This window comes from Anopheles ziemanni, chromosome 3, assembly GCF_943734765.1.
Source record: "Anopheles ziemanni chromosome 3, idAnoZiCoDA_A2_x.2, whole genome shotgun sequence".
Lineage (NCBI taxonomy): Eukaryota > Metazoa > Arthropoda > Insecta > Diptera > Culicidae > Anopheles > Anopheles ziemanni.
Window position 1 is genome coordinate 37,011,776 of NC_080706.1, and position 13,657 is coordinate 37,025,432.

A 13,657-nucleotide genomic window follows, 5' to 3' on the forward strand; every position below is an offset into this window, starting at 1 on the left:
TCTTGATTCTTCTGCTTTAGTTTTTGTTACTCCGATCAGTAAAGAAATATAAAATATGAATAAGAAAAAATTGCAAGTTAAATATGTTTTATCATGAAATAAAATTTAACTCATGAACAGATTACCCAAAACGTTTTGGCTTGTAAAGATGAAACACGTTTTGTAAACACGTCTAATGGTCTACATAGAAATTTTTAGGTCTGTTAAGATCATTCTATGCGTGAAGGCAAATTACTTATGAATATGGTTAGATCGAAGAGGCAGCTTCTCAGACGGCTTCAATTATTTGATGCACCATTGACTCGGAGCACTTCGCACGCTTGTGTTAATTAAACTGTCACCTGGGTAAACTGTGCTCCAGTATCGGTTTCATCTTCCGATAACTTCTAAGATTTTGCCCGGGATTGTCACTCATCAGCTGGTCGAGCGATCGATGTCACTGTGTCGCTTTCCTCAATCCAAGCGGTACGTCGTGTGTGTGTTGTTGATTTGATTAAAGTATCCTCCCGTTGCGCTTATTTCGAGATTTTTACATGGAAGTTCAATGGAAGTTTATACTGCTGATGATTGTTGGTCAGGTGGTTTGTCAAACATACAATGAATCGGACCCCGGCGACTCAAAGGTGCTCACGCGGAAGAAACGATTTCTGCTCTTTACACCCGGATCACATATTCTGGTGAGTATTTGTGTGGCTAAACGGAAAAGAAGTGTAAACAAGGGCCAGTAAATTTTTTTTTACCATTACATCCCAACAGCTCACTGCTGCATTTGGCAAAAATCTAATGTTCCGAGGGCCGGCCGGTTACGTTTGCATCGGTGAGCTCGATATGTACTATCCTCTGCCGGACTACAAATACCATGCGAGTTCACTGAAGCTGGGAGGTGTGGCGACGTATCCACCCGAGCCTATGAAAAGCCCTCCACCAACACCACCACCACCGCCACCTCCACCGCCAAAGGAGGAACACCATGACCACCACAACGGTGGCGAGCTGTCACCCGCCGAGGTCGATCAGTACCTTAAGGATCATCCGGGAACGTGGGTTCCTCCGGGTTGGGGCAAGGAACGGGCTGACTGGAACCGGAACACACTACAATATAGCTCACCGCAATGGGCTGCAGCTGAGCGTATGGATGAAAATCAGTATCAGAATCCACCATCAAGCAACCTGAATCGATATTTGGGAGGAATCGGTTACGGAGGCGGGAATAACATCAGCCCATACCAATATTCCGGATGGAATCCCACATCATACGATCGTTATCGTAGATCCGCGGCCCTTGAACAGAAGTTTGCTGATGACGCTGAGGAGGAGCACGAGCGAGACAAGTGGCTTAGCGGTGAAGCCTTCAACATAAGCCAGCACAGTGATTGGGAGCACTTCCATCACTACCGCGACCGGAGGGCCTTGTTCAACCATCTGGAGGAAACCATTGGATCGGTGTAAGTACATCAGACTGTATTCACTTCAGCTTAATCAACGATTGGGACCTTGCAGAACTGGATTCCACATGAAGGAGTGCATCCTTCGAAGCATCTGTGAGGCAAAGAACATGCTTCCTCCACCTGGACGGTCGATGGCGATGGATATTTTTAGAGTCCTTTTCAGGTAAAGTTCTTAAGCTTGTTTATGATCTTTGTTTCTAACCAAATTAGGGTTTTAAATTTAACCTGATTTAAATACGTCTTGTAAGGGATAGATTTCAGTTGGAAAAAATAATGTTCACCTGCCCAAGGAAATATTTTCGGTAGGTTAGAAGAAACTAACTGTTTTAGAGAATATTTTAAAGAGCTAGAGATATCGTTTAAACATACTGATGGATACAATAGGCTAGTGGAGCAATTTGTCAACTGAGACTGCTAGTATAATCTTTAAGAAACTTTATTGATATTTTTAAAACTGTTGACTCCTTTACAGCTTTCCCATTAATGAAGCGCTCAACGATGACTACAGTAATGCTATGCGCCAAGAACCCATGGATTGCCGTGCACAGTACAGCGATGGGTGTCCTATGAGTCTTCTGGATTTGGTGTTATTTGGAAAATTTGAGCCCTAGACCCCGGAGATACCCTATATTCTAGGTCATCGAAGCATATCTCAACAACAAATCCCCGCGAGCTACTAGGTTAAGACGTGTTGGTTTTAGTTCTTTTTATTGTAGTTCTCAGTCAATAAATAATTACAAGCTACATAAATCCATGCGGTGTCGAGTATTTGCCAAGCGCGAGCTCTAACAGTGAGAACTTGCAGTTGCCATACAGCGACTGGCAGGGTGCCAGGTTTTTGCCCTTCCGGTGCGCCTCGTCGTACAGCCGATGGTCGGCGTGTTCGAAGGAGAGTACCTTCTGCTTCGGGTAGCTGAACAGGGTGCGCAGCATCTCCGCAATCATGTTGCTGCCCTTGCCCCCGAAGTACTGCGAGCTTTCACAAAGCGCACGCAAGATGCAATCTCGACCATCGTAGCCCATGCTAGGGAAGAGTACAAGAGGAGGATGGAATAAAGCAGTTTTTGAGTTGTTCGTCTTGACAGGAAGTTGGTAGATTTACCTGTCCATGATCACTTCCAGCTTCTGGTAGAGATCCCGCCGGTATCTCCGCTGCACCATTGGCTTTGGTTCTGTCATTTCCTTCTGAAAGCTCACCGTTTGATTCGGCAGGTTGTAAGCGATGCCCCAATTCAAGGCCCAGCTGACGAACTGGTAGTTGGGATTGCCGTACAAACCGATCGTCATGCACACGGCTACCTATGAAACGGAGAAGGCTCACGTTAGACACTTCTGAGGGACGATCGCCAAAGTTACTTCAAAACGTACGGAAAAGCTGGACCCTTCCGGAAACACCACGAATCGTTTTCGTCGCGAAAGCACCTTCCCGTGGTCGGCCGTTCCCTGCCAGACGTGCCCATCGCCCGTCTCGCTTTCCATTCCCTCCGTTTGGTTCCACTTTGCACCGATCGACCGTGAATCCGCGTCCTCCGCTGCCCTGGACTCGGCCATTTCGGTGACCACCAGCACCAGACCCCCGAAAACGCGGACAAACTGGCTAAACCTCATCTGTTGGCGGCGCGAATGTAAACGCGGTGGCGGTGAGTTAACGGACCACACTGCTGCCTCCTAATGGGGCACGTTTAGCATGCAAATATTATTACCGTCCTCAACGGGGATGGGCTGATAACGACGCCGAGCACGGTACGATATTATTCACGAACCTCCTCCTCTAAGGTGGCACCTGGACAACTTCCTTACACTCGGACTTTCTTGAATCCGTTTGAATATGGCCGCGCACAGTGTAACGCACCGACTGGCCACTTAGAAGGTTGATGAAATATTCAGCAAACCACCGTCCGAGCTACCACGGTTCGCGAGAACCGGACAGCAGGCCGAGCGCGCTGGTGTTGGTGTGCATGCGAGACGTGAACGCGTGGCTAATCTGAAACAATTTTCTGTTCCATTTTCAAACAGCCCCGTCCGGGGTCTCCCAGACTCCTGGCCGGCATCCGCACACGGCGTGCGATGGCATCGCCCCGAGAGAACCCCGATACGGGGTGCGTAGAACCTGGCAACACTTGAGTTGGACAGGTGCTAATTGTAGTTTATTTGTACAACTACGATTTCTCGCCTTCCCTCCACCGTCCAGCAGTGGAAGGGCGTACGTGCACCGACGGGTCCATAACGGATTTTCTATCCCCGACCGGTTCGGTTCGGCGCTGGCCTACCTTTGGGTTTTTGGAGCAATTAGCATGTCGCGTGCTACATTCAATCTACCTGTTCGTCCGGTTAAAGCTGGGGCGGGAAATTCAACTCGAGCAAAAAACATGAACGTCCGAGCCGACAAAAATACAAGAACGACACGTAGCACACAGCTTTGGCGGTGGGGTTTCTGGCCGTGGCTGGACAAATGGCATAATTTCCCCCCTCCGACCGAGCCTCTCCTCCACGGGGACGGAAGCAACGGAGCTGCGACGCGCCTGATGGTGAGCAATTTCCTGAAACTATTATCCGTCGGGTTGGGCGGGAAAAACGGTGGCCTATCAAAAATTCAAACACCAATCAACGCACGCCGGTCCGCGGGATCCGACGGCAAACAGCACGAACGTCGGAAACGGTTGTTCATTTGTCACGGAAATGTTTGTTAATTTGTTTTTTGTTTTTGCGCTTGTTGGCGCTGCCGCCATGGCGCTAATTTTTTGATGAACACATATTTCCGCTAGATTTAATGCGAAGCTAATTCAATTCGACCGGCAGGAAATGCCCATAAAGTGAAGTGTGTCGTTAGCTGTACACGACGGATGGACATGATTTGTTGGCGGCGGTGCTGCAACTGCCTGCGTCGATAGCTGTTTCGACTCGGGAGAATGCAAATTAGACATCCGGTGAGCTGTGAAAAATTATTTCCATTTCAATTAATATTTTACAAACTACTTTTCGTATGGCTACAAAATGTAAAAAAAATTTACAATATTAGGCTTTTTATTGAAATTTTAGTGTCTTGTTTTTGGCTGATTACTCTTAATTTACTTAATTTTATTTAATCTCCTTAGTGAATTTTGTTTGTAGCATATCTGACAACAAAACATACTACTTTTCATCAACTTTATTTGCAATTGGAAAAGTGTACTGAAATCATTCAATTCATCTGAGAATACGACGCGAAAACCATCTTTATCAAAAACATCTAAAAAGTGGTAAAAAGTAAAACCATGTATTAAATTCAATGAACAAAAAGTCACATATTTCTTACCATAATGTTTGATTCTTGGTTTTTCTGCAGTTATTTTAGTTTTTTGAGTTCATTTATCTAATGTTTGTGACATGATAGTTAGGATAAAAAATTTAAATTGAAATAAATTACAAGCACTTATTGAAGGAATTAAAAGGAATTCTGTAAGTAAAAGTTGTTTGAAAATCTATGTTCAGCTTCCAAATGTTTCTAGCAGCACAACCAATATTGGGACAAAAAACGCATAAAAATTATTTAAAAATGTCAAATGAACAGTGTTGCTTAGGTTCAAACAGAAGGCAAAAAGATAACCTACATATGTTAAAAGCATTATTCAATTGTCAACCGGTTGTGATATACTTTCGGAGCAGAACGACAATCTAATACGAACGTAAAGGATCGGTTAAAAACGCAGCGTTCATTATTTTTTTATAATTTATTAATAACGCGTAACATTTATTTATATATGTATATATTAATAAATTTCTATAATATACAATCTAATACCTTCTTATCATGTGTTTTTGCTTCGTTTCGTAAGAGTAATTCATTCACCTTCACCAATGTCAGAAATTTTACAACTCCCTTTTGGATCTGCTCTGCTCTTGCGGCTCATAGCAAAGTTTTGGCTTTTCCTAGTTGAGTTTGGCTCAGTATCGTGTAGTAATTCTTGTTTAACTGCGCGCCCTGCGTCCGTTCTTTCGTTTTCTATTAGTGGGTGAGGGTTAAACTCCGGATCGAACCTTCTCCGAAGAAGGAACACCCGATTGAGCGTGCCCCTTGCGATGATGTTAAAAAGAACTGCTAGTGCGTGATCATTGCATCAATCGGTACATCCATCCACGGCATCGTGTCTTCCCTGCCCTACGGTATCTCACTCGTCTGTGAACACCCCTCTTGGCTTGGCCCCCCAAGCCAAGGGCGTTGCAGAGTAATGACTGGCGCGCCCTGCCCCATTTTGCTACCGTTGCTCTATCATTTATGTATTCGCGAAAAGTATGACCAAGTTCTAGGTGTTTTTGTGTGATAAACAGCTTCCATGTGGATGATTGTTCGAACCGTACTTGGAGCTACTCTCCAGTGTTCTCCTGCATAGACAGTTTAACGAACCTCAGCTCGGTTCTGTTTCCGAACTCAGTTAAAAGCAGTAATCGCCTCTAACGGAACGGATTGTTTTCCACTATGTTCAAACCATAAGGACATTCGTGATGCCACACGTACATTTCATTCCAAATGCATTTCTCAATTGCTTTTGATACCGGCGCACGATTCCCTGCCTCACTGGTATGGTGTTTCCTTGTTTTTTTTTTAGCCAGTGAATCATCCCTCTTGTGTAAGTTTACATTAAGATCTAGGGTTTTTGTTTTGCGATCACAACTTGATGTACACCCTTCTGCATCTTCATTTCACTCGTTTTAAAAAATCAATAACAAAAACTAACTAAAGGTATCTCATTCAGCGCAATTTCTTCACGACTAGTGCATGGAAACAATCAATTTCAATACGTGAGATTATGCTGCCAACTCGTTTTCACTCGTTTTCTGCATTAGGAGCGTTCGTCACTCTCAATGCAATGCGTTCTTTTAACCCCTTTTTCTTCACGGGTGATTTTCCCTGTTCTTTCGTTGCACTCTGGCATTTCGCAATCCTTGAGACTTTGTTTGATTTTACGGATAACATCGTGCTTGTTTTTTTTTTTATTTATGAAACTTGATCGCACCTTTCAACCCTGGCGCACCTTGAGTCCGGGGGTTAAGTTTCCTTTGGCAGCAATGAAAAGGTCGACATCAGTACGCCACATTGTAAGTCACGTACTTTTACATCCCATTAGAGTGGCATTTTCGCTTGCAAGTTTTGAACGAGAGTAATCGTACCACTCCTTTCCGTTTACGGCTGTTACATTAAGATATCCTTATGTGTTAATCAATTCACCAATACGTGTAGCGTAATGTCGATTACGATTGAGTTGCGGTACTGTGTGGTATTAAATTTTGGCATTTCATTATTCGTGTGTATTTGTTTGTGTATGAGTGATTTTTTCTGTTTTTTTCTTTTTTCCGTTTTCTCCATTGCTTTTCGCGTACACCGTGCTTCCAGCTCCACTTTCATAGTTCTGACCGTTTTTAGTAAAAATGGGTTTACTTACAATGTATATATATATATATAATTTTTGTTGCTGTTTTCGTTATTATTTACTTGTCTATAAATAATTAACTGTATTTTTTTTTCCTTTGTCCTCTATACACATGAACCACCGGCTTTTCGCTAATTGTCATTCTTTCCGTACATGTTTTCTCTCAGTGCATCCGCTTTCCGTGTTCGCATCGTTACGTAATTTATGTTGAAAAATGTTCACCTGCATTTATTAGACGTTCGTAACGATTCCCTCCCCCCATTTCCCAATTCGTTTGCAGTGCGCCCTCCTTTCGTTTGCCCCACCCAAGCTGGCGGTGGCGTCGGGTGGGAGCGCTCTCCTTTGTTTCTTATATCATAAATAAGTTATGTTGGAAACAATTATAAAAATTTATTTACGTTCCTCGTTAAAAAATATATTTACATTACTCTCTATGTTCAAGAATCCAATGAGATGTTTCTTTGACCCTCGCGGCCACGGCCGATCCTCGCCGTACACCCTTTTCATATCGCGTGCCTGCCTTGCGCGCAAAAACTCCTCCGTGGTGCCCGCGAGGGTAGGGAGGGCCCGGAAGGGGAGTGGGAAGAGTTACGGCCTGCAAGGCATGCAACGATGCATCAAAGGGGAAGCGTCTCAAGGCAGGGCGCTCGGGTGGTTTCAAAACCCCAACATCATCGATTAAGATTCACAGCTCTGGTTTATGTTTTGTTTCCATTTTCAATTAATTTCATTTGATCAATTTAATTGAAAAGTACGAAATATTTTCACAAAACAAAATTATTACAATTTAACGAAAAGTTTTTTTTTGCCTTACACATTACAATGGGTTAGTGAGTATGAGGATTGTTGTTGTTGCTGTAGACGTCGCGGCCGACGAGGTGTTGATGTGGCAATGGTGTTGCTATGGAAAATGTTGCTAATGTGCAACTACTGGTGCCTGTATGCAGTTGTTGTTGGTTTTCTGCCAATGAGCGTATGCCGTGTCAGGTGCAATAGCCTCGGAGTTGCATATGAGTGATGGCTGGAGATGGTGATGATGATGGTGATCGTGTGCGCATTTACAATCGATGGCAGGGTGGACTGTTCGTCATGCAGCGGGCGATGGATGATTTTTAATTTATTGATTTATATAACTACACTTCCATTATCACTAAGCTTAGTATCCTGTTTATGTTTAGTCATCAAACAGTTAGTTCATTTTCGTTTTGGTATTAGTGTGGTGGTTAGGGTTTGTTTCGCTCCTTCGGTTAGAACAACATCAATCGACTCTCCTTCGCTTCGTTTGCTTGTATCCATTAGTAGTGTATTTTTTGGTAGTTTTATTTGTTTTTGGTTTTAATATTTTCTTACAAAAGATTACCTATATGCGTATAAAAAGGTTCTTGAGTATTGAATGCCACAAATCATGTCCGTTTATGCTTCCTGTGAGTGTACGTTCAACGTGTACGCCCACCCGGTAGTGCTTAGTCGACGGTATAATGTTTGCCCGTTTTATTTCCAGCCGATAGGAAGCATGAACTAAGAATTAGAGTATTTTCCCCCGGTAATTTTCGCACCGTTTGCTTGCGGAAAATCCTAAGACGCGCCTCTTGATAGTAAGGGGAGCTGGGGGTTACAGATTAATCACTTTAACTTCGCTTGCTCAGCGCTTTTGTAACATCAGTGGGCAGCATATTCCAGTTCGTACAAAAGTAAATTGTAGAGTGGTACATGCATACATTTGTAATCGTTAAGGTTGTAATAACACTAACGTGGAGTTGGTTAACGTTGTATGATTTTGTGTCATTTTGCTTCATCGGTTTGCCGCTGAAAAGTGTTGCATCATTGATAGTTTCTTACGCACTGTTTGTTAGGCGAAGTTCTGTTCAATGCATTTTGCATTGCTCAGGGTGAACGAGTCGTTTTTTCGGGATTCTTTATGTTTTGGGGATTCATTATCCTACCGTTTGTCTCATTTGTACACCGGTTGCTGCATTTGCTACGTATATTTTCTTTTTGTTTGTTTCTGGCGGACGAAATAACGCGAACGTTAGTGGGGAGTGAGGGAGGAAAAACAGACAACCAAATATCGAATGATGCTACGAATTTTCTTGTACTGGATTGCTTCACTACAGCGCATTCCGTTGCCGGTGCCGAAGTTTTACTCTCTAAGCGATTGTCTAATCAACAGGCTGACCAACGAAGCTGCGCAAAGCATAACACAAACAGTACGAAAAACAACACCGGTGCTCCAACCGGATCGGGAAACTTCGGCGAGAAATTCCCGGTCCGAGCGGTCACCGTGAATTGATTGTTGATGCACTAAACAAACGGACACTGGTGCTGCGAGCCGTGCGCTAGTTGATCTTTTGGAAAGTGAGATTTTCTTCTTCCTCATAATTGCACCGAACCGCGCTTCCTTAGGAGGTATTCACTATATACAGGATGGAAAGTGTGGTACACATGCTTAGCTCACCTATTGGGAGACCAACGTTCACCTTTTTTGCTGCCTGGAGTATTGTGAATTTACTGTACTAGTTCAAACAACCTTCGATTGCCAGATATTTTATTTACTTTTTATTCTGTTTGATTAAACATATGTTCACCTTCCTGTTTTCCTTTTTACGATGCCCAAGTGACACTCTCCAAATAACTGGCTTTAGCTTTTGGACTGTGTTGTGTGTAGAAATTGAGAATAACACAACAATGGGAAGGATGTTCAACTTCGGTTCGTTTTCCTTGTATCCGTTTTTCCATGTTATGGTTGTACGGTGCTGCCCTTCAGCTTGACACTCTTTCATCGCTCAAGTGCGTGCAATTAAACGACATTATTTGAATGAAATAACCTATTTTCGTTAAGTTCCAGTCTCTGTTCTATTTTGTACAATTTACTAAACATACAAGTAACAATTTCCGGGTCAAGCCAATTAACAAACGTATGCTGAATTCGAACAAATGTAGTCGAATTCCTCTCTTGAAGTTTTTGGCTGAAAATTGAGTTATACTTTTATATAATCAGGTTCTTGCCAAGTGATCGCAGATGAAAACATGAGATCATGCTGCTTTAAATGATCCAGTTTTTACGCTTGAATCATCAATGTAAATACTGAAATAGCGTTCTTGGAAGTCTATCATTTTCCCAAAAAAACCCTCATTGAACGAGAGCACCAACAAACACCAAAACCCATCATTTTTATATTGGTTGAATTTTACTTTTTCCCAGCGCTGAAAGCAGCCGATTGGCAAACGAGAAGCTTTCTAGTTAATTAGTTCCAATTCCGCCACGGTTCACCAATCCCAGCCGGTCCGTTTGTTTTTTCCTAGACTTTTTGCTTTTTATTCCAATGAATATTCCATTCAGTTACGAAGTGGCCACTTCCGGGGCAGGAACCAACCACGAACGGAACGGTGCAATAGCGCGCGATGAAAAGGTGAAGCGACTGAAATCTTTCAAACAAACCGAAATCACCCGGAATGCTCGAGTGAACGAGATGCTATTCCACACTTGAGCAAATGATTGTTTGAGCAGAAAATTGCCCCATCTCGCTCCTCCCTTGATGGGCGGAGGGTGTGATCCAAGGGAAAACTTATGGGTGGTGAACTCTCGGGACGCGAAAAGTGGAATAAATGGGGTTGAACCTTGTTTATTTTGTAAACTATTTTACGGAGGTCAAGATCAACTCAAAACGAATCAACTTAAAGAATTAATTGCCGGTCCTGAATCCAAAGGTGCTGGAAATAAAAAGCAATATTTTCAAAATGATGGTGCATTTTACATTCATTAATTTGCTGTACTAAATTATTTAACGAATATGTTTTTATCCAAAACAGATAAAAGGCAACCAAAACCACATTTTGATGTTTCAACTCTCTGATAATAAGTAAAGTGTTGAAATTTTTCGAAATTGTGATCCGATCCGAATGACGCACACGGCAAATCGGGCTCGTATCGTATACAACCAAAGTGGTACCGTTCAAGGAATGTGGGCAGAGTAAATATAACTCACCATTTATTTCCCTGGAACGAATCCTTGCCTCTCCATAGCAATGCAGGAGAAAGCCCGTCGTTTTGTGGCAAATAATTCCATCCGTTTTTGGAAACTATTGAACCTCAGGCCGCGGGGTTTATTTGGGCATCACTGATTGAATTTCTTCTTCAGACAGCACACCAACCAGAGGTCTTAGAGAGAAGCAACGGATGGGAACGGAGAAAAAAGTCTACCGAAGCGATCTGAGAAAGGGAAAACCCTGCCATACAATGTCTTATAAGTCCACCCCAACCCGTTCAACTGGTGCGCCAGGCGGCTCAACCCACTGACGGAATGCCGCCGCCGCCTGCAATCCTCGATCGAACAGCAAAAATGCTTTTCTAGCAGCAGATTTTCATGCCCCGTTGGAGTCAGTTAGTTCGGTAAACATCATTGTCCCGGCGGAACGCTGGCACTGCCCTGGCGTGCAGTGGGTCGTGCGCCCGGTCTTGCCTCCGGTCGGAACGGGACGAAACGACCAGGCGAACCATTCCGGCGGAGCGTGGCGAGCGAAAGGATAAAGTAAGACAGAGTGCGCTGGATTGTTGATGATTTGACAGATTGGTTTTTGGGCTTCGGGGATAGAATGTGGAGGAAGGCGGTGGGATTGGATACTACCACGCATGCCACAATCCAAGGAACCTTTGCTTCCGGGAAAGAATAAAAAATGCCTTCCCCATGTTATGCTTTCACCCTGCGGTGCCGTAATTCCTTTGTCGTGTGAAAGTATACCGAGAGAGGGAAAGCAATAAATTGCGTTGAAAATTCTTTCAGGCCATGCTGCTGTTTGGTGGACTTTTTTGACCACCTGTATTCAAAAGGATGCTGGCATATGTTTGGGTAAAACAGGAAGTGTGCGAAGTAAAAGTCAACATGTTTTTGACGACATTTTTCGCCAATTTTTACAGTGTTGTTTTAGTTATTAATAGCCGGGATGTGTGTTTAAATAGAGCTTCACAAAGCATCAGTTTATTTTTAAGAAAATTTCAACTTCCTCCAAAAATTTTCAATTTTAAAATAATTAATTCGTCATATTGACAAAAAGCTTCATAAGTTGCATGTTGAAAAACGCATGTTTTCCAAAAGGTCGGCCCCAAATTTGCATGCCCAATTGAGGCCCTATTTTTCGTGTCACCAATCTGCATAAATGCCGGGTTAAAACTGTCATGCCCTTTGCTCATCACTTCACCGACGTCCACTGCACGTCCAGGGCAACGCGCTTTAATGCTATTATGCGGCTTTTGCATGAGCAGAAATGTCCATGCCAGGAGGAAGAGGAAGCAAAGAAAAAAAAAAGAAATCACCCAGGAAATATCTTTCCGGTTTCCGGGTCGGGCTATTGCCGGGGACCGTTTCATGCTATGGGTTTCATGATCGCGTGTCGGAAATTAAAATTGACGACGATTCGCTTCGTTTTCCAATTTCCTCTCGCACCTCCGCCCTTCCGTACCGTCCGTTTGAGTGTACCACACTGTCCCGTTTCCGCCACGACCACGGAGACTCCGCGGAAGCGCTTTGAGCAACTGCCATCCCCGGGCGAAGAAAACCTTTTCAGAGGGATCGAATTTCATTCTTCTAAATATCCCAACTGCTCGAATGCGATAAAGCTGGTTGCATTGTACGAAACTTTTGCCATTCAGACGGTGATTCTTTCGGTTTTGTTTTAGCCTCTTATGTCCCGCTTTTGCGATTACGGATTAACTCGGAGGGTAAAAATCTAATCAACTGCTGTTCCAGGACAGATGGGTTGATTTTGTTTAATTCGCTTTTTCGATTTCACAGAAACTAAATTCATTTTGGAATTCGCACTCGTCGCGGCCCTTCTAATCAAAATTAAATAAAAGTACCTGTTCCAAAGAGGTAATAGAAAAAAATTGGGTTTCTATGAAACGGGCCTCCCTTTTTTCTCGTATTTTTTATTCCTTCAACGGCACTGGAACTGTTGGATGTTTGGATATGATTACGAAATGTCACCCTTATCTTATTTGTATATTTGTCATTACGTAGAAGCGTACAGCTACCAAGTCTGGGAGTTTGTGTTTGCCCACCCCGTTGCACTCGTCTGGGCGGCCATTTTGCATGCACTTGAGCGAGAAGAGCGTCGGGGAACTTCGCACGCGTACGCTGCCAACCGACGTGCTGAGTTTCAGGGCGCACTTTTACTTACTTTTCGTCCTGGCTTACTAAATTTCCTTCCTTCGACTGCTACACCATGCTCCTTACCGCATTCGAATTCCGCTCAGCAAAAACCCTCATCTCATGCTGCTTTCGACCGTAGCGCTTTAGTTTAGCTTTCCTTTGCAACGCGCAACATTAATTCATTCTCTTCAACTTGGATAAAAGCCAAATGCACGACATGTGACTGGAAGACACTCGATTTGAAATCAGGGTCATGCCATAATGTTCAAAAGTTACGATTTTTGTTTTGCCTCTTTAGTTCTTCGCTCATCTGGTAATCCGATACACACGATCACGTTAAAGTTTATCATTGGTTGGTTTTCTATTATTCTTCGTTTCGCCTTACGCAGTGAGATTATGTCTATCACGGGTTGTGAAAGTGTATTTGTGGAACTGGGGGTGATTAATGTAGGGTGAAATGTGTGGCACACGTGTGTGATTTCAAATGATTATTCCGATTATTTATCTTGAACCATCCTTGAATGGAAATAAGCTTGGCTTTGTATTTTTTAATGTAAACTTAATAGTATGGCCATTTGACGATTATTCAACATTCTGTGTCTCGTAAAACAATCGTGTTCCAGTGAGTTAAAATGAACCAACAGATCGTATCACA

General features: G+C 43.3%; 2 protein-coding genes across 2 annotated transcripts; one reads left to right on the forward strand and one right to left on the reverse strand.

The window, feature by feature from the left end:
• Positions 1-533: 533 nt before the first annotated feature.
• Positions 534-2,059, forward strand: LOC131284676 (uncharacterized). Its single transcript, XM_058313540.1, has 4 exons — positions 534-677; positions 757-1,445; positions 1,501-1,611; positions 1,921-2,059. The coding sequence occupies exons 1-4, from the start codon at positions 534-536 to the stop codon at positions 2,057-2,059; spliced, it is 1,083 nt and encodes a 360-aa protein (XP_058169523.1).
• Positions 2,060-2,189: 130 nt separating this feature from the next.
• Positions 2,190-2,999, reverse strand: LOC131284677 (uncharacterized). Its single transcript, XM_058313541.1, has 3 exons — positions 2,817-2,999; positions 2,551-2,747; positions 2,190-2,472 (listed from the first exon to the last, which is right to left on the reverse strand). Exons 1-3 carry the CDS (start codon positions 2,997-2,999, stop codon positions 2,190-2,192), a joined length of 663 nt encoding a protein of 220 aa, XP_058169524.1.
• Positions 3,000-13,657: the final 10,658 nt, after the last annotated feature.

Coding starts and splice junctions, on each gene's coding strand:
- LOC131284676 (XM_058313540.1), top strand. CDS start 534: ATGGAAGTTCAATGGAAGTTTATACTGCTGATGATTGTTGGTCAGGTG. Junction 1,446..1,500: donor GAGGAAACCATTGGATCGGT/GTAAGTACATCA, acceptor GGGACCTTGCAG/AACTGGATTCCACATGAAGG. Junction 1,612..1,920: donor ATTTTTAGAGTCCTTTTCAG/GTAAAGTTCTTA, acceptor ACTCCTTTACAG/CTTTCCCATTAATGAAGCGC.
- LOC131284677 (XM_058313541.1), bottom strand. CDS start 2,999: ATGGCCGAGTCCAGGGCAGCGGAGGACGCGGATTCACGGTCGATCGGT. Junction 2,748..2,816: donor CGGAAGGGTCCAGCTTTTCC/GTACGTTTTGAA, acceptor TCCGTTTCATAG/GTAGCCGTGTGCATGACGAT. Junction 2,473..2,550: donor CTGGAAGTGATCATGGACAG/GTAAATCTACCA, acceptor ACTCTTCCCTAG/CATGGGCTACGATGGTCGAG.